This window comes from Triticum dicoccoides, chromosome 7B (genome assembly GCF_002162155.2).
Source record: "Triticum dicoccoides isolate Atlit2015 ecotype Zavitan chromosome 7B, WEW_v2.0, whole genome shotgun sequence".
Lineage (NCBI taxonomy): Eukaryota > Viridiplantae > Streptophyta > Magnoliopsida > Poales > Poaceae > Triticum > Triticum dicoccoides.
In genome coordinates, this window is record NC_041393.1 from 543043824 (window position 1) to 543067724 (window position 23901).

The 23901-nt window shown below is 42.8% G+C and overlaps 3 protein-coding genes across 3 annotated transcripts in view; all 3 read right to left on the bottom strand.

Moving 5' to 3' along the window:
* Positions 1–8062: 8062 nt before the first annotated feature.
* LOC119341019 lies at positions 8063–11939 on the bottom strand. The gene is made up of 6 exons (XM_037612919.1): positions 11371–11939; positions 10834–11055; positions 10414–10644; positions 10003–10101; positions 9105–9190; positions 8063–8350 (listed from the first exon to the last, which is right to left on the bottom strand). Exons 2-6 carry the CDS (start codon positions 11010–11012, stop codon positions 8232–8234), a joined length of 714 nt encoding a protein of 237 aa, XP_037468816.1. The 5' UTR covers positions 11013–11055; positions 11371–11939; the 3' UTR covers positions 8063–8231.
* Positions 11940–16274: 4335 nt separating this feature from the next.
* Positions 16275–20016, bottom strand: LOC119338481 (probable glucomannan 4-beta-mannosyltransferase 9). The gene is made up of 9 exons (XM_037610812.1): positions 19596–20016; positions 19375–19473; positions 18866–19118; positions 18026–18136; positions 17744–17880; positions 17493–17606; positions 17207–17406; positions 16898–17092; positions 16275–16825 (listed from the first exon to the last, which is right to left on the bottom strand). The coding sequence occupies exons 1-9, from the start codon at positions 19893–19895 to the stop codon at positions 16666–16668; spliced, it is 1569 nt and encodes a 522-aa protein (XP_037466709.1). The 5' UTR covers positions 19896–20016; the 3' UTR covers positions 16275–16665.
* Positions 20017–22984: 2968 nt separating this feature from the next.
* Positions 22985–23901, bottom strand: part of LOC119339093 (probable glucomannan 4-beta-mannosyltransferase 9) — a 3840-nt gene continuing 2923 nt past the window's right edge. The window contains exons 7-9 of the mRNA XM_037611259.1: positions 23638–23837; positions 23334–23528; positions 22985–23261 (exon numbers count right to left, since the gene is read on the bottom strand). Of these exons, the coding sequence (XP_037467156.1) occupies positions 23102–23261; positions 23334–23528; positions 23638–23837 (555 nt within the window). The 3' untranslated portion in view covers positions 22985–23101. The remainder of the gene's footprint in view (positions 23262–23333; positions 23529–23637; positions 23838–23901) is intronic.

A 23901-nucleotide genomic window follows, 5' to 3' on the forward strand; every position in this document is an offset into this window, starting at 1 on the left:
TTGGATACCCATATTGGCTCCCACATGCTCCTCGATGATCTCATCGGATGAACCACGATGTCGAGGATTCAAGCAACCCCGTATACAATTCCCTTTGTCAATCGGTACGTTACTTGCCCGAGATTCGATCGTCGGTATCCCAATACCTCATTCAATCTCGTTACCGGCAAATCACTTTACTCGTACCGTAATGCATGATCCCGTGACCAGACACTTGGTCACTTTGAGCTCATTATGATGATGCATTACCGAGTGGGCCCAGAGATACCTCTCCGTCATACGGAGTGACAAATCCCAGTCTCGATCCGTGTCAACCCAACAGACACTTTCGGAGATACCTGTAGTGCACCTTTATAGTCACTCAGTTACATTGTGACGTTTGGTACACCCAAAGCACTCCTACGGTATCCCGGAGTTACACGATCTCATGGTCTAAGGAAAAGATACTTGACATTGGAAAAGCTCTAGCAATTGAACTACACGATCTTTGTGTTATGCTTAGGATTGGGTCTCATCATTCTCCTAATGATGTGATCCCGTTATCAATGACATCCAATGTCCATAGTCAGGAAACCATGACTATCTGTTGATTAACGAGCTAGTCAACTAGAGGCTCACTAGGGACATATTGTGGTCTATGTATTCACACGTGTATTACGATTTTCGGATAATACAATTATAGCATGAATAAAAGACAATTATCATGAACAAGGAAATATAATAATAATCCTTTTATTATTGCCTCTAGGGCATATTTCCAACAGGTGACCCAAATGAATGGGCGTCCGTTTTTCGTCCGTCGGTGACCCATTTGCACCCGATATTTGGGCACGGTTTGTGTCTATGCAAACAGAAAGCGGGCACACGCAGCGTTCTTCTTGTCCTCCCTTGGCTCGCCTGTTAGTGTGATGTAGGGTATTCCCCCTCCCCCTCCATGCTCGACAACCCTCCGCCCCTCGCCGTGCACTTTCAGGTCGATCAGACGCTTCTTAGGCCACTGCCCGCATCCACACACTCCCTCCACCTCACCGCCGCATTGGACGAAGTTCTTGCCGGTGTTAGTGGCATCTTCGTCGCCGCTGGTTCACGAGAAACCACGGTCATTGGCACTGCCCATCTCCTGTAGTACTGTGGGCCTAGCGCTCCACGATCGTGTCTCGTCCTTATCTCCACTTCAACAAGTCCGCTGCCTCGTACTCCGTGGCCTAGGTGCTCTTCACCCGCCGCATCTCCGCCAAGACCACAAGGTGTTCGACGCTTTGCCCGCAAGGTACAATGAATAGTGACAATGAGTATTTGTTCAACAACTTCATTTGTTCAGCAGACAATTCATCGTCGGATGATGAGGAGCTTGTGTTTGTAGCTTTGGTCGTCAATGACAACATTTACAGGCAGTGGCCGAGGTTCAGGGGATCAATTCCGGTCCATGCTCCGGCATTGAACCATAATAGAGAGTGAGGGAGTCCTAGATTAGGGGGTATCCGGACAGCCGGACTGTATACATCGTCCGGACTATTGAAGCGTGAAGATACAAGACTCAAGACTTCGGCCCGTGTCCGGATGGGACTCTCCTTCGCGTGGAAGATAAGCTTGGCGATCCGGATATTATGTTTCCTTCCTTGTAACTGACTCCATGTAAACCGTAGCTCTCCGGTGTCTATATAAACTGGAGAGGATGGTCCTTAGAAGGCCGATCACAATTACAATCATACCATCATAGGCTAGCTCTTAGGGTTTAGCATCTACGATCTCATGGTAGATCTACTCTTGTACTACTCATATCTTCAATATTAATCAAGCAGGAAGTAGGGTTTTACCTCCATCGAGAGGGCCCGAACCTGGGTAAATATTGTGTCCCTTGCTTCCTGTTACCATCAGCCTAAGACGCACAGATCGGGACCCCCTACCCGAGATCCGCCGGTTTTGACACCGACAAAGAGAGCAGACATTGTCTACTCTTCGCTGATTACTTTCAGTGCATGTGCCCACTCTCAATCCCAAACTTTTTCGGCACCGCTTCTGAATGGCAAGACATGTGTTCAATCGTATTAAGGAGGGAGTGGTTCCATATGATGATTACTTTCAGTGCAAGGCGGATGCCCTTGGAAAGGTTGGCTTCTCCTCATATCAGAAATGCATTGCGGCTATTCGTATGATTGCATACGGAATTCCCGGTGATCTTGTGGATGAGTACGTCTGCATGAGTGAGTCCACATGTCTCACATCATTGTACAAGTTCTAAAAGGATGTGGTAGCAGTATTTGGCCCTAAGTACCCAAGAGAGCCAAATATTGTGGATACAGCCCGATTGTTGGCGATCAATGCAGATAGAGGCTTTTCGGGAATGGTTGGTAGCACAGATTGTATGCGCTGGAAGTGAAAGAACTGTCCATTTTCTTGGCAGGGGAATATGAAATCTTGCACTGTCATACTTGAAGCAGTGGCTTCACAAGATTTTTGGATTTGGCACTCTTTTTCGACATGGCTGGTTATCACGATGACATCAGTGTGCTTCAGCACTCTCCAGTGTTTGCAAGGCTTGCAGAAGGCAACAACCCAAAGGTCAAGTTTCAGATCAATGGCCATCACTACAACAAGGGATAGTACCTAGCTGACGATATCTATCATCAGTGGTCAACTCTTGTGAAGACAATATCCAATCTGGTAGGAGAGAAGATGCATGGATTTGTCCCAAGTACAAGAGAGTGCTAGGAAGGATGTTGATCATGCTTTTGGTATGCTTCAATCTCGAGGGCTATCGTTCGACACCCTGCTAGAACATTAAGCACCAAGAAGATGTGAGAGGTGATGACTTCTTGTGTGATCATGCACAACATGCTCGTGGAGGATGAGCGTGATGACACCATCCTCGATCAGGGGTTTCAATTTCAGGGTGAAAATGTTGTGCCTGAGCACCAAGAACAGGCAACGTTTGCACAGTTCACCCAATTTCATCATGAGATGCGTGATTGGCAAACTCACATTCAACTCCAAAATGACTTTGTTGAGCACATGTGGACTCACCTTGGCAACCAGTAGATGTATCAGTTCTTTTTCTTTCAATGTAATTGTGAAAATTTAAATTTGGTTGTATACTTTGAGATTTTTAGTGGATTGTAACTATTTATTATTCTGGTACTATGTGGTTTATTTGGATGTAAACGGTATGCAATGTTTCTTTTTAGTTAGACGCAAAGTGTACACGTGGTAATAAGAAATTTTATAACCACTTCTAGTGTTTCTTTTCTTTGACCCGATCACGAAGATTCTGTAATCTCATTGAATTGCACTATCCTCCCACTCACTCTTTTGCAGAAAAAAATTTCTTCAAACTTTCCGCACTCTGTGACAAAGCCTTGGCGTAGTGATAGAGGAATACCCAATCATTTGGGATAACCTACAAAAGTATCACTTATTTCAATAAATTTGATAGCGCTCTTTTAGTGTAAAAGCCATAGTCTCTAAAGCATCACATTAAAAAGTATATTGGTGAAATACTTAATGTCATCTTGAGAACACACAAGTATAGGGGATCGCAACAGTTTTCGAGGGTAGAGTATTCAACCCAAATTTATTGATTCCACACAAGGGGAGCCAAAGAATATTCTCAAGTATTAGCAGCTGAGTTGTCAATTCAACCATACCTGAAAGACTTAATATCTGCAGCAAAGTATTTAGTAGCAAAGTAGTATGGAAGTACGAAAATGGTGATAACAGTAACAGTTCTGTAGCAATTGTAACAGCAGCACGGCGAAAGTAACTTAGCAATGATCAATATGTGAAAAACTCATAGGCATTGGATCAGTGATGGATAATTATGTCGGATGGCATTCATCATGCAATAGTCATAACATAGGATGACACAGAACTGGCTCCAATTCATCAATATAGTGTGGGCATGTATTCTGTATATAGTCATACGTGCTTGTGGAAAAGAACTTGCATGACACCTTTTGTCCTACCCTCCCGTGGCAGCGGTGTCCTAATGGAAACTAAGGGATATAAGGCCTCCTTTTAATAGAGAACCGGAACAAAGCATTAGTACTTAGTGAATTCATGAACTCCTAAAACTACGGAAATCACCGGAAAGAATCATAATTATTGTCACCTTGGGGTATGCGGATCATAACTCGTAATAGGTGTCTACAGCTCACAAGATAGGATCAAGAACGCATATATATTCATGAAAACATAATAGGTTCAGATCCGATATCATGGCACTCGGGCCCTAGTGACAAGCATTAATCATAGCAAAGTCATAGCAACATCAATCTTAGAACATAGTGGATACTAGGGATCAAACCCTAACAAAACTAACTCGGTTACATGATAAATATCATCCAACCTAGCATGCACTTTAGAAGAACAAGACGTGGGATCTTCTTCCATTCCTAGCAAGGAAAAAAGATGTTGGATGCAAATGGGTGTTCAACGTAAAATAGACTCCATGGGTTAAGGTGGATAGAAAGGAGGCAATGCTAATTGCAAAAGGTTATAGGAAGATGGGAGATAGACTATGGTGAGACCAAAGCACAAGTGGTGAAGACGGACACGGTGAGAACCTTAATCTCATGTGCATGAATGGCCTGCTCAAATCCGGCCCCTGTCCTTGCAGGGGCGCGACCTCCTTTTGCCATTTAAATTTTTTATGTCTTGGCAGACAAGTTTATTATTTCTTGTCCGGTAAGTATACGACTTAAAAATCAAGTCGGTTAGAGACCATGATCACGACACGATACCGCCTCTGGTCCTATTATATATATATTGTCACCAGCCGTGACCAAAGATACATCGAAAACACCTAGGGTTTGTCTCATCTCACAACTTGAGCCACCATCATAGTCCATCCCGAACACCGGTGTGCATTGGTGAATGGAAGAGCAGGTCTCCTTGTATTTGTGATCCTGCACCGAGAGAGGCTGAATTAGGTTTGGGAAGCGCTCTGTGCGACTGCTCAAGTTCGTCATCACAAGTCGTCTTTCGTCCAAGTCAGGTGGCGCTACTAATCGTCTTCTCCAACTCCGTCAACAGTAGATCGTCGTCAATTTCGTCCTCAACAATGTCCCTCCTGCTGCAGCTAACAAACATTACTTCCATCATGATCTATTCATGACTCTATTTATAGTTGTTTTTACATGTGTGATACTTCTCTGTATGTTTTCCTATTCATCTAGTATGCTAGATTGTTGTATGTTATTTTCTGTTCTAGTCATGAATTATTTATTGAAATTAATCATGAATTTGCCTAATATTCCAACAGAACTTACACAAATCCCATAGGTTGATGTATAAAAAGTAAGAGAAGATGCAAGATCTGCACAAGGTTGAACTAATTAACCAAACACATGAAGGATGCGCATGCACCGGCAATGGAAGGAACCAGTGCCAAAGCGCGCGCACAGACACACACGTAGTGACATGAGCAACCATGATATTGGAAGCTACACAAGACATCTTTTTCAAAAAAAATCGTATTCAGGGTTAATCTCCCTTGTTGCTACCACATCAACTGGGGTAGAATACACAAACATCGTGTACACAGCAAACATTACAAATTAATGCTAGATTAAATTCTAATGATAAAATAGGTGCATGCGGCTTATTCAAGTGTCTCGTGAACTGCACGACATGCATGGTCGTCTATTACGTGGCTCACAAACTCTACATGGGGTGGAGCTACCTATTATTCCAGTTGCTCTGTTTTGGTAGCAATTGCAAAAAGCATGTTTGTGGTTGCAGCATCCACAATAATGTGCGCTAGTACTCATTTATTTGTGATGAAGTGAAGATATCGAGCCCCATTTATAGAGTTGTATGATACGTCTCCAACGTATCTATAATTTTTGATTGCTCTATGCTATTATATTACCCGTTTTGGATGTTTATGGGCTTTACTTTACACTTTTATATCATTTTTGGGACTAACCTACTAACCGGAGGCCCAACCCGAATTACTGTTCTTTTTGCCTATTTCAGTGCTTCGAAGAAAAGGAATATCAAACGGAGTCCAAACGAAATGAAACCTTCAGGAGCGATCTTTTTGGAACAAACGCAATTCAGGAGATTTGGAGTGGACGTCAAGAAGCAACCGAGGCGGCCACGAGGCAGGAGGGCATGCCCTAGGGGGTGGCCACACCCCCCACCCTCGTGGGCCCCTCGTGGCTCCCCTGACCTACCTCCTTCGCCTATATATACTCTCGTACCCTGAAAACATCGAGGAGCACCACGAAAAACTATTTCCATCGCCGCAACCTTTTGTATCCGCGAGATCCCATCTTGGAGCCTTCGCCAGCGCTTCGCCGGAGGGGGGAATCGACCATGGAGGGCTTCTACATCAACACCATAGCCTCTCTGATGAGTTGTGAGTAGTTTACCACAGACCTTCGGGTCCATAGTTATTAGCTAGATAGCTTCTTATCTCTCTTTGAATCTCAATACAAAGTTCTCCTCGATCTTCTGGGAGATCTATGCGATGTAACTCTTTTTGCGGTGTGTTTGTCGAGATACGATGAATTGTGGGTTTATGATCAAGTTTATCTATGAGAAATATTTGAATCTCCTCTGAATTCTTTTATGTATGATTGGTTATCTTTGCAAGTCTCTTGGAATTATCAGTTTGATTTGGCTTACTAGATTGATCTTTCTTGCAATGGGAGAAGTGCTTAGCTTTGGGTTCAATATTGCGGTGTCCTTTCCCAGTGACAATAGGGGCAGCAAGGCACGTATTGTATTGTTGCCATCGAGGATAAAAAGATGGGGTTTATATCATATTGTTTGAGTTTATCCCTCTACATCATGTCATCTTGCTTAATGCGTTACTCTGTTCTTATGAACTTAATACTCTAGATGTAGGCAGGAGTCAATCGATGTGTGGAGTAATAGTAGTAGATGCAGGCAGGAGTCGATCTACTTGTTGCGGACTGATGCCTATATACATGATCATGCCTAGATAATCTCATAACTATGCATTTTTCTATCAATTGCTCGACAGTAATTTGTTCACCCACCGTAATACTTATGCTATCTTGAGAGAAGCCACTAGTGAAACCTATGGCCCCCGGGTCTATCTTTTATCATATAAGTTTCCGATCTACTTTTATTTTGCAATCTTTACTTGCCAATCTATATCATAAAAGTACCAAAAATATTTATCTTATCTTATTATCTCTATCAGATCTCACTTTCGCAAGCTACCATGAAGGGATTGACAACCCCTTTATCGCGTTGGTCGCGAGGTTCTTGTTTGTTTGTGTAGATACGAGCGACTTGTGAGGAGCCTCCTACTGGAATGATACCTTGGTTCTTAAAAACTGAGGGAAATACTTATGCTACTTTGCTGCATCACCATTTCCTCTTCAAAGGAAAACCAACGCAGTTCTCAAGAGGTAGCATTGTACTCCATATCTATAGGCTACTTGTCTTTCAAATTTGTACCACTACATGTACTTTCCCACAAGGCTCAGTAATATAATCCAACAATTTTTCACAATATTCATATCATTATCAAACAGAAGGGAGTGCCGACGAGCACTACAAGAAATATGTCAACTTGTGACATTGACTATTGGTCACTGAAAGGTCATTGTTTTTCATTTGCGACCTTTTTGTGACCAAAAACAGAAGGTCAAAAGCTGACAGTCATAAACTGAAATTAACGACCTTCTCTGTGAGAAGGTCGTGGACGTTTACGACCAAAACACAAGGTCGTTGAACCCATGACCTTTTATTTTGGTCACTGGCTGTCTGCCCAGGCCATGTCGGATCCAACGTGGCAATCTGACGTGGCAAAATTGCGACCAATTCAAAAGGTCACTAACAAGATTCAGCCCGGTCCGATTAGGTGTTTTACATGGGTCGAGCCCAATAATTTGGCCTTTTTATTATTATTTTTCTATCAATTTTTGATCGGCTTCATGGGCCAAGCCCAACAATTCAACCTTTTTTTTCTAGGCCTCATCCATTTCATAGTCCATTTAATTAAGCCTTTTTATACCTTTTTTTGTAAATGCGCAATATTCCAGTCCACTATTGTTTGGGCCATAGCCTTTTTAGAGACCAAATATTAATCGATCCAATAGAACATTCAGCCTTTTCATTCAAAGATTTCTTTTACACATTTCAACAGCAAAAAATCAATAATTCTCTCAATTAAATGATCAAATCCAGAAATCACTCAATGAAACTCACAACAGCACATACATGTTTGCATGATCCATCAAGTTTGTATACAATCAAAAAGAAATACACATGCACGAAGATATGGTGGCAACATCAACTAAAACTATTGTGCACATCTCCAGCCTTCTTCTAATCATGGTCACAACAGCAGCCACCTCAGCCACATCCTGATCTGCATAAATTATAAGTAAGATACAGTGGAAGTTAAATAATTGGCAATAAAAAAATATCAATTCAAGAGAATAAAAATTACACATAAATGCCCAAATACCTCAGTTCAGTAAACACTAAGCATGGCATGGAAAAACTTCCAAAACTTGACTACAACACATCAACCTGATGATGTTCTACTAAGACATTCAACACACCAACAATACTAGCGTACAGGTACCAGCACATCTACTAGCTACTAGTGCAGGTCATGCAATGAACATCTACTGGCTACTAGCACAATCGCACAAGCAATAGAAGCAGCAGCAACTACTAGCACTGCTAGCAGTAACTACTAAGTACTAACTAGTAGCAGCCAACAGCTAGCAGCAGTAAAACTAACACTGCAGTTGCAAAACAGCAATAGTACATGCTACAGCTAGAGCATCAACAGCAGCAGTACATCTACATCTAGACTCTAGGGAGCATCAACAGCAGCAGTACATCAAATGACACCTTGTTGTGATGTAACAGCATGGTACAACTGACTTGCTTCCAGAACAAAGTGTGGATTATATAGAAGAGTAGAGATCTGTGTCCCTTGGAAGCACATCAAATGTTAAAAATCTGGACTGGTTAAATAATAATTGTATTCTTCTCTACAAGCACTTATGAGTAGTTAATAAGTACTGATCCTATCAAGTATGGCAGGCTTGCAACATGGAGATGTATACATGACTGAGCACTAACATATTATGGTATGACCGGGGCTATACCTATCCAGGACAATGTGTGTTGCATCCAAGAACCAGGTTCTGGATCAGAGCTACATTGATGTTGCGTCCAGCAATTTGCAGGCGGCCTGTCGTGAACATGAACATATTATGTCAGGGAAAGTGGATACTTCGTCTAAATAAATACATCTTATTGTAGGAACATTTCGTTGATTCCGTGGCGGAAACGTATAACACAGATGATGATACACTAATACATTGTGCATACTTGAAAATGCCAGAAGAGTTAAAATTATTAAACTGAGAGCAGTCACAGCAACACAACATACTTGAAAATGCCAGATTTAGCATACCTTTATTCCTACGTACTACTACACATAGGTTAACAACTAGGAGAGAAACAGAGCATGCCAAGACTGCAATTGGCTGACTGATTGCTTCAGGTCATAGTGCCAAGAACACTGCTACATGTACAAGTACAACAAAAGAAGAATCTCAGGCCTCTATAATTCGCTAGTTTCTTAGGCAACAAACATCATTGCAAATTTTGATGAAATGCATAGGTCCAGCCGATGATTACACAGCAGCAACTACTGTAGACATTGGCTGGAGAAATGCTCATCTTTTTATTCTTCGTAAAAGAAATTTTGAGTTCAAGCAGTAGCACTAGTTACTGACTACAAATGTAGGTGCATATGCAGGTGCATACTACAGACTACAATACAACACCAACTTAACACCCGAGTAGTCCAACTTGATAGGTGGGACTAACATTTACAGTATCAAGCTTGGACTTGCATCCCACATGTCAATTCTTCTACTACCTAGAAGCTAGAGCATGCATATGCAGGTGGTATAACATAACATAAAGAGCAACAACTTGATAAGTCTGCCCCAATAAGTCGTGGAAAACCAAATATTTCAACTGATCGAGAAAGACCTTGCGAAATGGCCTCGTCCACGCCTTTTCTTGGCCCCAAACTGAGGCCTTCCATCATCCACTCGAATTCGCCGTTGTTGCTCAATGTACGAAAGATGCCTGCCAGGAGGATGAAATCAAATGAATAAGAACCCCACATAAACAAAGAGGCTGAACAATGATTCTGCAAAGTATTACCTCCGGTCATAAATAAGTGAACTAAAACCACATCACTTATTTATGAACGGAGGGAGTGATATTCAGCTTCCGCAGTCGAAGGAGTATTCAGTTTACTAATGCTGCTGCTACAGTATGGTACTCCAAGAATAATATGAAATGTGGACTAATGGTAATTAAGCCCCAGGATTAACTACAAGTACTAGACATCCATGAATGAAGCCCAAGGATTTGATTTGGAGGTGGTAGTTCAACTTTGGTGTCGGCTTCGGCGTCTTCGAAGTCGTCCAGCAGCTTGGGGTCCTGGGCGGTGGCGGATCTCTGGTCGGGGTCGGCGCCAGCGTCGGTGGCCTGGTAGTTAGTAGCATGACGACGCCCGGCGTACGGTACGGTTGAGTCCTGCGGTGTACCTGATATCGATGATTAGTAGCAAAGGGAATGCAACTGCTAGGTGCACGCGCACATCGCTCCACCAAGAAGTGGAACCTGTTATTGGGCAGAAATGCAAACTTGTTAGTGAGCAAGCACACGAACTGTTATCAACAAAACTTTGCTGCTTGCAATATCCATCTCAATGGAATGGATGCACACTTCAATAAGGAGGGTTCCTGAAGAAACCGCATATGCTCAGTTTATGACGAAGAAATCATTGGGACCAGGTCGATTTTGACGTACATGTCGTGGACGAGTGGGACCAGGTCGTTGAAGCGCTTGGACACGGCGGCGCAGCGGCCGAGCGAGTGCACGTCCTCCAACTTGTTGAGGATAAGCAGGAGGAGTGAGTCCGGCAGGCAGTCAATCCGGTCCAGCTCCGGAGCTGCTGGGTCCGCGTGGATGCGAGCCTTGGGATGCATTTCCAGACTCTAGACTGCTACGAACGAACCAACAATTTCTTTTCTGAAACAAAAACAGTAGCCATGGTAATAAGTAAGAAGACGAATTTGATGGGGGAGGAGCTGAGTTGCGCAAGGCAGCATTTCATTTGTCACACAAACTTGGTGCGCAAACGACCTGAGTTGAGCCAGCAAGACACATCCAATCCAGCGCTAGAAAAATTGTCGCTACAAATACAACTACAATGCAACTGAATCTCTCGACACGAACACAAACAGCCGTGCGGCACGAACAAAAATCCATCCATGGAATAGTACTGCTATCGTGCTAAGACTATAAACTGAACCGGGGCAGATGAACCAAGAAGGCAGTACTTACCACGAGGACGGCTACGGGCAGCTTGGCGGCGGCGAAAACAATGGACCGAGATGACACCGGCCGGCCCCAAATCCAGCCTTGCGCCCAGAACCTGGCCGGATCTCTCGACACGAACACAAACAAATCCAGCCTTGCGATAAACTGCTGGTGGCCGGCGACCGGAAGGCGGAGCGGCCGGAGCTGATCACCGACGACGACTTGGTGGACTTGGACCTAGACCTCGACTGCTCCTGACGTGCACGGGCTACGAAGATGTCGTGGAAGAAGCCCTCCTCGATGGGCACGGCCGCCGTCGCCGGCCTGCCACAGCGGCACAAGGCGTCGGCGCCACCGCCGTAGGAGTAGTACGGGTACTGGCCGTCGTGGCCGGCCGCGACGGCATGGTAGGCGGCGGCGCCGTGGTAGTCAGCAGCGGCGGTGGGACGCGGGAGCTTCGAGAGGTGGGAGGGAGAGGGGAGGGGGAGCTCGATCTGAGGGAGGGAGACGGTGGTGGGAGGGATCGAGGGGAGCGCCGTCGGTGGCGGCAGCGAGGAGATGGGGGGAGGAGGGGTGCGATGGGAGGAGGGGATCGATAGGATCTGGGTAGGGTTTGGGTAGGTGGAGGGTGGGGTTTTCTTTTTTTTTCTATACATAAATGGATGGATGGATGTGGTATGAAGAGATGGATGGATGGATGGGCGCCATGTCATCGATCCGTGTGACAACGAATTCCACCAATGGAAATAGAGCACATATAATTGTGTTTTTTCTTTTGTTTTTCTTCTACTTTTTCACATGAAAAAAATCAAATAATGATCTTATATTGTGCACAAGAGTGCACCTTCAAATGCCAATCAATGTTGCCTAAGAGAGTTTTCATTTCCTTTAGACGAAAACTCAATTTTCCATTTTTCGAGTGCCCCAAATGAGGTTTTTTTGTGAAGGACCTACCAAATAATTATTGCAAAATTATACCAAATCATTTTTCTAAAATACTAGGCCATATTTAATGCACAATCGACCAAATGTTTGAGTGTAAAAAATTTTGATCCACCTCTGGTGAAAAAGACAAATTCCCGTCGATTCAGCTAGAAACGGGTCAAATTTGAACTGCAGCTGCCTCATAGTTTGCTATTTATTTTTTTCAAAAATCATTTCTAGGTACATAAGTATCTATTTAATCAGAGAAACATCAAAAGTTTTCCAAGATTCTACCACTAGCTAGGAACGGTCAAGCCCGCCGTTTTGATCGCATTTTGAAACGGGCATAAAAAATTCAAAAAAATCAAAAAATTGGAAAACCTTCGCATTGTGTCATTATATGTTACCAAGTTTCCAGGAAAAATAATAAACTTGTAATACGGCAATTATTTTAAAAAAGTGTTCTCAGAAATGAGCTGTCATGCGTGAAGATTCATGGCTTTCAAGCCAAATGATCAATCCTATGGCCACATTCATGGCATAGTTTGTTCAAATGATCTCAAATTGTGTACAAGGGTGCATCTTGGAATTCCAAACAATGTTGTCTAAGGGAGTTTTCACTTTCATTGCACAAAAGAGCCATTTTCCATTTTTCGAGTGCCCCAAATGAGGTTTTTTTGTGAAGGACCTACCAAATAATTATTGCAAAATTGGACCAAATAATTTTTCTAAAATACTAGGCCATATTTAATGCACAATTTACCAAATGTTTGGGTGTAAAAAGTTTTGATCCACCTCTGGTGAAAAAGACAAATTCCCGCCGATTCAGTTGGAAACGGGTCAAATTTGAACTGCAGCTGCCTCGTAGTTTCCTATTTATTTTTTCCAAAAATCATTTATAGGTACATAAGTATCTATTTAATCAGAGAAACATCAAAAAAATTCCAAGATTCAACCACTAGATAGGAACGGTCAAGCCCGCCGTTTTGACCGCATTTTGAAACGGGCATAAAAAATTCAAAAAAATCAAAAAATTGGAAAACCTTCGCATTGTGTCATTATATGTTACCAAGTTTCCAAGAAAAATAATAAACTTGTAATACGGCAATTATTTAAAAAAAGTGTTCTCAGAAATGAGCTGTCATGCATGAAGATTCATGGCTTTCAAGCCAAATGATCAATCATATGGCCACATTCATGGCATAGTTTGTTCAAATGATCTCATATTGTGCACAAGGGTGCATATTGTAATTCCAAACAATGTTGCCTAAGGGAGTTTTCACTTTCGTTGCACAAAAGAGCCATTTTCCATTTTTCGAGTACCCCAAATGAGGTTTTTTTGTGAAGGACCTACCAAATAATTACGGCAAAATTAGACCAAATAATTTTTCTAAAATACTAGGCCATATTTAATGCAAAATTTACCAAATGGTTGGGTGTAAAAAGTTTTGATCCACCTCTGGTGAAAAAGACAAATTCCCGCCGATTCAGTTGGAAACGGGTCAAATTTGAACTGCAGCTGCCTCATAGTTTGCTATTTATTTTTTTCAAAAATCATTTATAGGTACATAAGTATCTATTTAATCAGAGAAACATCAAAAGTTTTCCAAGATTCTACCACTAGCTAGGAACGGTCAAGCCCACCGTTTTGACCGCATTTTGAAACAGGCATAAAAAATTCAAAAAAAATCAAAAAATTGGAAAACCTTCGCATTGTGTCATTATATGTTACCAAGTTTCCAGGAAAAATAATAAATTTGTAATACGGCAATTATTTTAAAAAAGTGTTCTCAGAAATGAGCTGTCATGCATGAAAATTCATGGCTTTCAAGCCAAATGATCAATCCTATAGTCACATTCATGGCATAGTTTGTTCAAATAATCTCATATTGTGCACAAGGGTGCATCTTGGAATTCCAAACAATGTTGCCTAAGGGAATTTTCACTTTCATTACACAAAAGTGCCATTTTCCATTCTTTGAGTGCCCCAAATGAGATTTTTTGTGAAGGACCTACCAAATTATTATTTTAAAATTGAACCAAATCATTTTTCTAAAATACTAGGACATATTTAATACACAATTGACCAAATGGTTGGGTGTAAAATGTTTTGATCCACCTCTGATGAAAAAGACAAATTCCCGCCGATTCAGCTGGAAACGGGTCAAATTTGAACTGCAGCTGCCTCATAGTTTGCTATTTATTTTTTACAAAGTTCATTTCTAGATACATAAGTATCTATTTAATCAGAAAAACATCAAAAGTTTTCCAAGATTCAACCACTAGCTAGGAACGGTCAAGCCCGCCGTTTTGACCGCATTTTGAAACGGGCATAAAAAATTCAAAAAAAATCAAAAAATTGGAAAACCTTCGCATTGTGTCATTATATGTTACCAAGTTTCCAGGAAAAATAATAAACTTGTAATATGGTAATTATTTTAAAAAAGTGTTCTCAGAAATGAGCTGTCATGTGTGAAGATTCATGGCTTTCAAGCCAAATGATCAATCTTATGGCCACATTCATGGCATAGTTTGTTCAAATGATCTCATATTATGCACAAGGGTGCATCTTGGAATTCCAAACAATGTAGCCTAAGGGACTTTTCATTTTCTTTTCACGGAAAATACATTTTCCATTTTCCGAGTGCCCGAAATGAGTTTTTTTGTGAAGGACCTACCATATATTTGTTGAAAAATTGGACCTAATCAATTTTATAAAATACTAGGCCATATTTAATGCACAATTGACAAAATGGTTGGATGTAAAAAGTTTTGATCCATCTCTGGTGAAAAAGACAAATTCCCGTTGATTCAGTTGGAAGCGGGTCAAATTTGAACTGCAGCTGCCTCATAGTTTGCTCTTTATTTTTTCCAAAAATCATTTCTAGATAAATAAGTATCTATTTAATCAGAAATACATGGTTTTATGGCGAGACATCGAGGTTTGGATGGTGGCCGAGGGCCCCAACTCTAGGGCGCGTAAGCTCGCATGCCTGCCGCGTGGTCACCGCGTGACCGTGGCATTGCCATGTGTTCTGGGCGGCCTAGGCATGTCTAGTGGGTTGGGCACTCCCCAGTTAGGTGCTAGGAAGAAAATCACAACATAAGATTCTCACGAGGAGACCGATCGATGCTCAAACATGAATAAGCAGCCAAGTGTTTGATTTGCGGTACGGGAAATGCACATGGCTAATGGGCGTGAGTTTTTACTGAGGATGATCAGTTACTAAGAAGACCGTCTTCACCAATTTTTAGGGAAATCAAGAATATATAAATAACACTTCCTTCACAAAGTGCTGCTTTGAACAGGATAGGAAAATGAATATTGTTGAGTTATTTTTGAAATAGGCAAGGAAGGTTTTTGACATATTTGATGAAGATATGATCCAAACAATTTATGAGAATTTTTTGGGAATTTTTGGAATAACAGAAATATAGGTTGCTTCACAACCTAGGGCAAAAATTGACACATGGACATGACACATAGGCAAAACTGATGAGATGGCGCCTAGTCATCACAATCCACCATAATCTACAAGGCTATGACCAGCTATATTGGTCGTTAACAACTAGAAATAAGGCAACGGACCTGCACTGTTTGCTTTGTGACCATTTCGTGTAAGGAAATTACGACCTTTCTAACCAAAATGGTCGCAATGGTTTAGGGTTTGGAGCCCCCCGAACAGATTTTGACCAATTGGTATCAAATGGTCATAGATCTATGACCAATTCTTCCAGGGTCACTGACAGAAGATCACTAGTTGACATATTTCTTGTAGTGGAGTACACACGTGATGCTCACACCCCAGCACTGTTCGACCCCACATGTGTGTGCTTGTCGGCGCTCCCTCCTATTGTCTGATGAACTCAACAAGAGATAGAGAAGCTAGTATCTAGCAAGCAATGCTTGTATGCTACTAAGTATTAACTCTGTTTGAAATACAATCGCCTTAAAGGAAATGTTTCCAATGCATTTATTTATTGAACTTAACATTAAGCAGGGGTAAAGGTAAAATATATAACTGAAGATGTGGGCCAAAGGTGAGGAACACCAGGCACTTTACTTTCTTCCATAACAATGGAAGGAGATACATACTTTTTCTTGCTTATGTGTCTAGAAAGATGGTGAACCTTAGAAAACATCATATATTTTTTCTACAATGATGTTGATACTCTAGACCACCTGCTTTATCATCACCGATCTCATGAGTGTCACGACACATTTCTAGCAGCTAAAACACATGCATATACCTATGTGATGTGTTGCTACTGCATTTTTGTCAGGGGACATTACACTCGAGAGAAGGCTTCTTGATCTTATCTTTCATATTGGTTATATTATATAGCATGAAACTTGAAAGCACTGAAGACATGGTAAACTCATAACAGATACCATCATTGTCTGACGAATGTCCCAACATAGCCCACACCGACAATGAAGAAAGCGATGGATTGCATAAGGAGAAAGATGAAGTAATAGTTATTCCCAAATGAAATGTTGTAGCATCCACAAATGAAGAGGTACGCTGCAACACCAAGCTCCCAAAGATGTAACCTGATTTTGTATCATAGTTTAGACAGGAGAATCAAGAAATGCACATGAATTGAGGAAATTATCATTGTATACCTTTCTCCTATCCTCATCCTCAGCTTTTTCAAAGCTTTACTTGGCATTTTGGTCTTCATGGTGTCACCAAGCTTTTCCGTCACCACCCATTCATTCACCGTGCGCGCCTCCAATAGACCGATGAAGGTGGCCTTTGCTCTATGCAATGACATAACATTCTCAAATAGTGCCCAAAAGATAACTAAGTGAATAGACCTGCACCATTTCATGATTTCTCATGTTAATATGCATCTTTCACTGTCCAGAAGTCAGGAAGCATATGTTCATCAACTTTTAAATAAATTTCATAGATGTTTAGATGATTGGCACCTTGGGGTCCCAATAACACTGAGAAGGGTGATAATAGCTGGAATATATATGCAACCCCACTTTGGTACCTCAACCTCGGGAACTAAGACTATGGCTGGGATAACAAGGCAGTAGAACACAAAGGTTACAATGTGTGCGACAACCTTGCGCAGAAAGAAGAAGTTGTAGACCACATGGATTTTCTTCCAAAGCGTCACTTTCTGCATCAAGATCATTATATAGCTAGTTAGCAAGTAAATTCTTCATGTACTAATGTCCCCCCAAAATATAGCCTGGTGTAAGTGACCTTATTTGTAACGATCTCCATCACCATTTTCCTAAATAGATTTGCCGGCCCGCACGACCATCTGTGTTGCTGGTACCGAAATGCTTTGAGCGTACTAGGGAGCTCATTTTTTACCTGAAAACAATAATTACAAGTTCGACACATGGTTTCCTCAACATTTATTTGAACCTCCACAATAATTAACATATAAGTAATCAGTAGAACGATGCTCTAATGTTGCATGAACTTATAGGTTAATTGTGCGTATTTACCTTGAGATCACCAAGATACACAAACTTCCATCCCTTGAGACTTGCTCGGACAGCCAGGTCCATGTCTTCAACTGTGGTTCGGTCCTTCCAGCCACCTGCCTCATTCAGAGCAGATATGCGCCACACACCAGCGGTTCCTGTTCAACAAGTTCTGTTGTTAACTGGAAAGAAGGGAAGGAACACATATCAATTGCTATAGAAGAAATATAGACGGAATCATGGAAATGATAAAAAGGAAACACACAGAATACTCCACAAGAGCAAAGTTGAGACCAAGTTTACCATTGAATCCAAAAAAGGCATAGGTCGAGGAGCCCACTTCTTGCTCCACCTTGAAGTGGTAGTCCAAGGACATCTCCTGCATTCTTGTCATCAAGCATTCATCTGCATTCACTGTTTGCACAGAAGCAGCAGCGGCAACAAATGAAATGTCATCACAATGCAGAAGAAATTCAACCAAAAAAAGTAGTAGTACCAAGTAAGTACTATCACGTATCACCAAACAACACCACATCATCAATATGCCATTGCTAAACTGGCCAATGATACGGATACATGTTTCCTTTTAAAGGAGTAGCACTTATGTGTAAGTAATTCAGAAATTATAGTTACAAGGCTAAAGGATTTTTCAGAACGTGTCCATGTTTGACCAAGTTTGTAGAAAAGTATATTCATATGCACAATACCAAATTCATATCATTTGATGCATCATGATAAGTAGTTTCATATTTTATATATTAGGTATTGCACATGTTGATATTTTATTCTATAATCTTGATCAAACATTTGAATGGTTGCCTTGCACAGAAATCGATACACCTTATATTCTGGAATGGAGGTAGTACATAATAGTATATGTGTGAGCACTTTTACGGCTAAGCTAACTTCCAACTATAAAACAAGTTTAACTCATAAGTGTTCCACTGGTGCATCTGAAATTGAAAAATCCATGCTCATAGTTCTAAATTATTTGGAACATAACTAAGTACATACACACGATATACATTTTGTCAAGTCAGACGATTTCAGTCACAATTTCGTCTCAGAGCTCGAGAAGCGCAAATAACAATGTTTGCCGTGTTAGTGTGAACAGAACCAATTTATTAGCTTAAGTGTACATACCAAATTTCCAACGGGCCTGCACGAGGGCGATATCGGGGTTGTGGACGAGGAAGGGGACGGAGCGCGACAGGAAGTCGGGCTCCGGCTGGAAGTCGGCGTCGAAGATGGCTACCAAGTCGCAGTCTTTGACGTAGCCGTGCTTCATGCCATCCTTGAGCGCGCCGGCCTTGTACCCGCACCGGTTGTTCCGGGTCTCATACTTGATGTTCACGCCCTTCCTCGCCCAGCGCTGGCACTCCACCTGCACCAACTCCTGCACACTCACAAACCATCATTTTCTCATCTCTCACGTTTGATTACTGTCAATACATGATGGGTGCATCAACAACGCGTGCGAGCTTGCGAAGTTGATGTCAACTTCATACTACAGAGTATTAATCACGGCATGTGTACTACTCCCTCTGTTCACGGCCATGTGGAGTGCTACATATATGCACATTCTACTTGCTCTTTGACATCGATCTAGGTCCAGACTGCCTATGACAAAAGGTGATCGTTCCCCAAGTTACCTTGACGACAGGGTCAGTGGAGTCGTCGAGCACCTGGACGATGATCCGATCGGATGGCCAGGAGAGCCCGCACGCCGCCCCGATCGACAGCCGGTACACCTGCAGATCAATGAGGATACGCAAGCTCAGTCTGCCAGAGAACAGCGTAGCAGACTACTTAGTAGTCAGCCAAGGCAGCACTGAATATGGAATGCACCGTCCTTCGGATGCACAGTGCTCACCTCGCGCTCGTTGTACATGGGAATCTGCACAAGGACCATGGGGTAGGCGGCGCTGCCGAGCTCGGGGTCGTCGCCGTCGCGCATGGGCTCCCACCGGTACTGCCGCTCGGGGCGGCGGCCGAGCAGCCGCAGGGCGAGGACGACCACCGCCATGTACACCTTCTCCGCGAACAGCATCGCGGACATGGCGACGCAGAGCAGCACGGACGCGCGCAGCAGCGGCACGATCACCGGGCCACGGACCTGCTGCCACGCCCCAGATAGCGTCATCCCGGTACCCGGCAGCAGCGCCGCAGCCATCTCGGCACACACTCGCGCGCTTTGCTTTTCTGCGTACGCTTTGCCTCTAGCTTACAGAGAAGTTGCAGAGCTGTTCGGCGGTGGGAGGAATGGAGAGGAGCGCGAGGGAGGAGGTGGCTGCCGCGGGGGCGAGGAGAGGGATGCAGATTCTCTGCAGTAACCGCGCTAGAGGAGGGATTTTAACGGCGGGACAAGTTGGTACCACAATTGGGGCTAGGATAACAAATTGTACTGTGGTATAACCCCTTGTAAAATGGGGCAAATCATCAAATCCCCCGTGGCGTCTGTTTTTTTGAAAGATCTGGTTCACCGGTTTCATTGATTTAGGAAAAAGCAGCGGAAAATACATGATTGATCAAGTGATCATGGTTTACAAGAGCTGAGAAGATCCAACTAGACAAACTACAGAAACAAGGGGTTTTATATCGCTACATCTTTCCCGAACGGGGGCTCAAGGCATTGTGCTCCTGCTAGCCGCCAGAGCTCCAGCGTGCCCTTGATGGCTCGCTGAACATCCTCCGTCTGTGGCATTTTTCCTTTGAAGACACACACGTTCCTCTCTTTCCAAAGCTCCCGTGGCGTCTGCGAGATTCGAACTTGAACGCTTGCGCATAGAGTTTCTTATTTTCTTTATATCTTTCCAAACCAATCCAATCTCAAACAGAATACAGTCGGGCGAGTTTTCTAATTTCCAGAAAATTAGGGATTAATAGCGGTTTTAGAAATTGATTATATTTTTGCCCGATTATATGCCCAACTACTGGTTTTAGAAAAATAGGTATCTTGAAATGCAACTGTTCAACTTGTATTCAAAAAATTCAACATGTTTCTTGAAATGGAAGAATGATTTTTACACAGTAATTTTTCCATGCGCGTTGAACATTTTTTGAATAGACATTGTCAATTTTTTGAATGCATGATTAATATTAAATAAAACATTTACAATTTTAAAAAAATTACCTGAGGACAGTCAACTGCTTCAAGATGGCATGCAAAAGGAGTAGAGTACATCTGCACCAACTGTTTCACGCGCTACAGTACACGGAACAGAGCATCGCCGAAAGCACGTTTACTGGAATTCCACTGCACGGACAAGCCACAACTTTGGACGGACGTAGGAATACATAGGAGTACATGATACTTACCCGGCGCACACGTCCGGGGCACACCTCACACGGGACTAAAACAGAAAACAACAAGGCCAGGTACACAGCCACTGCGTGGCGAACGGATTGATGTGGCCGTGTGTGGGAACAAAATGCACGTACCAAGTCTCTCGGCCACGACTTGCCGAGGGTCGTACGCTGGCGCAGGTCAGTCAAGCATGGCCGGTCCAGCTACGATCGCCATGAGTTGACTTGGACAGTTCGAAGTCATGTACGTGGAAATCAGGAACGACAATTGACGCACTACAAACTTGCAGCTCGCCAAACTTCTAGGAATCCTGTATGTGTATATGGCCGTGTCTGCATGGTAGACTTGCATGCAAAAGGAGTAGAGTACATGCACCAACTGTTTTCGTCGCTACCTGAATACATTTACAATTTTTAAATACGCGTTCAAGATTTTCCAAAAACGTTCTTAACATCCGGTGGCAATCCTGAATCCGAGAGCTGAGATCTGAGATCTTAACACGGATTTGGGGGCAGAGTTGCGGCGAGATGTGCAGATTATCCGCCGCGGGCGAGATAGATCTACTTGCGGAAATCATTTTCACGAAGGCGAACCAAGAGGAGAGAAGCAGGATGCCAATGCCATGGAAGCAGAGACCGGAAGAGATCCTCATATGGGCGATGCTGGAGGCCAAGGCACGGGACCCAGAGCAGCATCCCAGATGAGGATGCGTCATGAGCAGTGGCGGAGCCAGGAAATTAGAATGAGGAGGGCCAAGTATTGTCAATCCGTGTTAGGGAGGGCCAGCTCATTGGTATACACGACTTTAGCAGCAATTTATCATGTATTAACATGCATATTAGGCTTGACAAAATAATGTTAGGGGGGACAGGGCCTACTGGCACCACCCTGTCTCCGCCACTGGTCGTGAGGCAAGTTACGCTTCCCTCAACCTCACCTCTGAGGGCCTTGAACCTTGCGGAGATCCTGAATCCGTCATGCTAGCTGTTGTGCTCCCTCAGGGCCCTGATCCTGTTTGCCTACGGGCCGTGAGAGACACGGGGGCACATCCAGACAAGCTATACTTGATCTCATGCCCATGGATCCACGCCGGCGGGACGATGCGAGGGGAAGGAGGGGACGATGGGAGCTACGTCGGCGACTAGGGTTTTCTCTCCAGGTTGCTCACGGGAGTGACACAGGAGGTGAGGGAAGGGGAGAAAGGACGAACGATGTTTACACATCAAAGATTACAAATTAGTGATAGATTAGAACAGTAGTAAAAAAATCTACATGTACTCCAACTCTCCAAGTGTATAGGCTATTTGTCCTTCAAGTTTGTACCACTACATGTAGACGTCCACAAGGCTCAGTAATATAATCCAACAAATTTCACAATGTTCATCTCATTATAAAACAGAAGGGAGTGCCAGTGAGCACACACGTGATGCTCACGCGCTGGCACTGGTTCATCGAAGTTATCTGTGCTCGTTGGCATTCCCTCCTAGTGTCTGGTGAACTCGACAAGAGATGGAGCAGCTGATCTCCAGCAAACACTGCTTGTATGCTACTAGCTCTGTTTTGACATACAATTGCCTCAAATGAAATTTTGCCAAATACGTTTGTCTATTGAACTTGACATTGGCAAAGGGGTTGGGTAAAATACATAAGTGAAGATGTGGGCCGTGGGGGAGAAGGCACTAGGAGGCACTTTACTTTCTTCCTTAACAATGAAAAGAGGAATTTTTTCTTGCTTGTCTGTTTAGACAAATGGTGAACCTTAGAAAAAAAAATCATAATGTATCTTTTTGCTATAGTGACATAGAGATTCTAAAAAGCTTGCTTGATCACCACCGATCTCATACATGTCGCAGGCTCACAGCAACAATCCTAGCAGCTAAAACACACCCATATACCAATGTGTTGTGTTGCAGTGCTCTTACAATACTACATTTTTAGAGAACATTACACTCAAGAGAAGGCTTCTCGATCTTATCTTTCCTATGAAATTCTTTTTTTAGAATTTGTTCTATGGATTATATACCATGAAGCATGAAAGAATCGAATACATGGTGAACTCAAAATGGATATCATCATTGTGCAACTAATGTCCCAACATAGCCCACGCCGACTATGAAGAAAGCGATGGATTGCATGAAGAGAAAGATGAAGTAATGGTTTTTCCCAAATGAAATGTCATAGCATCCACAGACGAAGAGGTAAGCTGCAACACCAAGCTCCCAAAGATGCAACCTGATTCCATATTATAGTTTAGATAAGGGAATCAAGAAATGCACATGAATTAAGGAAAATATCATTGTGTACCTTTCTCCTACCCTTGTCCTTAGCTTTTTCAAAGCTTTACTTGGCATTTTAGTCTTTAAAGTGTCACCAAGCTTTTCTGTTACCACCCATTCGTTCACCGTGCCTGCCTCCAATAGACCGATGAAGGTGGCCTTTGCTCTATGCAATGACATGACATTCTCAAATAGCACCCAAAAGACAACTAAGTGAATAGACCTGCACCATTTGATGATTTCACATATTAATATGTATGTGTCGCTATGCCAGAAGTGAGGAGGTGTATTAACTTTGAAACGGATTGCATAGATATTTAGATGATTGGCACCTTGGAGTCCCAACAGCATTGAGAAGGGTGATAATAGTTGGAATATAGACACAACCCCACTTTGGTACCTCAACTTCGGGAACTAAGACAGTGGCCGGGATAACAACGCAGTAGAACACAAAGGTCACAATGTGCGCTACAACCTTGCGCACCAAGAAGAAGTTGTAGATGACATGTATTTTCTTCCAAAGCGTCACTTTCTGCATCAAGATCGGTATATAGTTCGTTAGCAAGTAAATTCTGCATGAACTAATACCCCCCCCC

What these genes read in the sequence shown, in the direction of transcription:
- LOC119341019 (XM_037612919.1), bottom strand. Translation starts at nt 11,012, where the DNA reads ATGCATCCCAAGGCTCGCATCCACGCGGACCCAGCAGCTCCGGAGCTG. An exon ending in ACGCCGAAGCCGACACCAAA is followed by an intron (nt 10,102 to 10,413) that starts GTTGAACTACCA and finishes TCCTCCTGGCAG; the next exon opens with GCATCTTTCGTACATTGAGC. An exon ending in ACACACATTGTCCTGGATAG is followed by an intron (nt 8,351 to 9,104) that starts GTATAGCCCCGG and finishes TAATTTATGCAG; the next exon opens with ATCAGGATGTGGCTGAGGTG.
- LOC119338481 (XM_037610812.1), bottom strand. Translation starts at nt 19,895, where the DNA reads ATGGCTGCGGCGCTGCTGCCGGGTACCGGGATGACGCTATCTGGGGCG. An exon ending in TGGAGATCGTTACAAATAAG is followed by an intron (nt 17,407 to 17,492) that starts GTCACTTACACC and finishes ATCTTGATGCAG; the next exon opens with AAAGTGACGCTTTGGAAGAA. An exon ending in AGTGTTATTGGGACCCCAAG is followed by an intron (nt 17,093 to 17,206) that starts GTGCCAATCATC and finishes GAAATGGTGCAG; the next exon opens with GTCTATTCACTTAGTTATCT.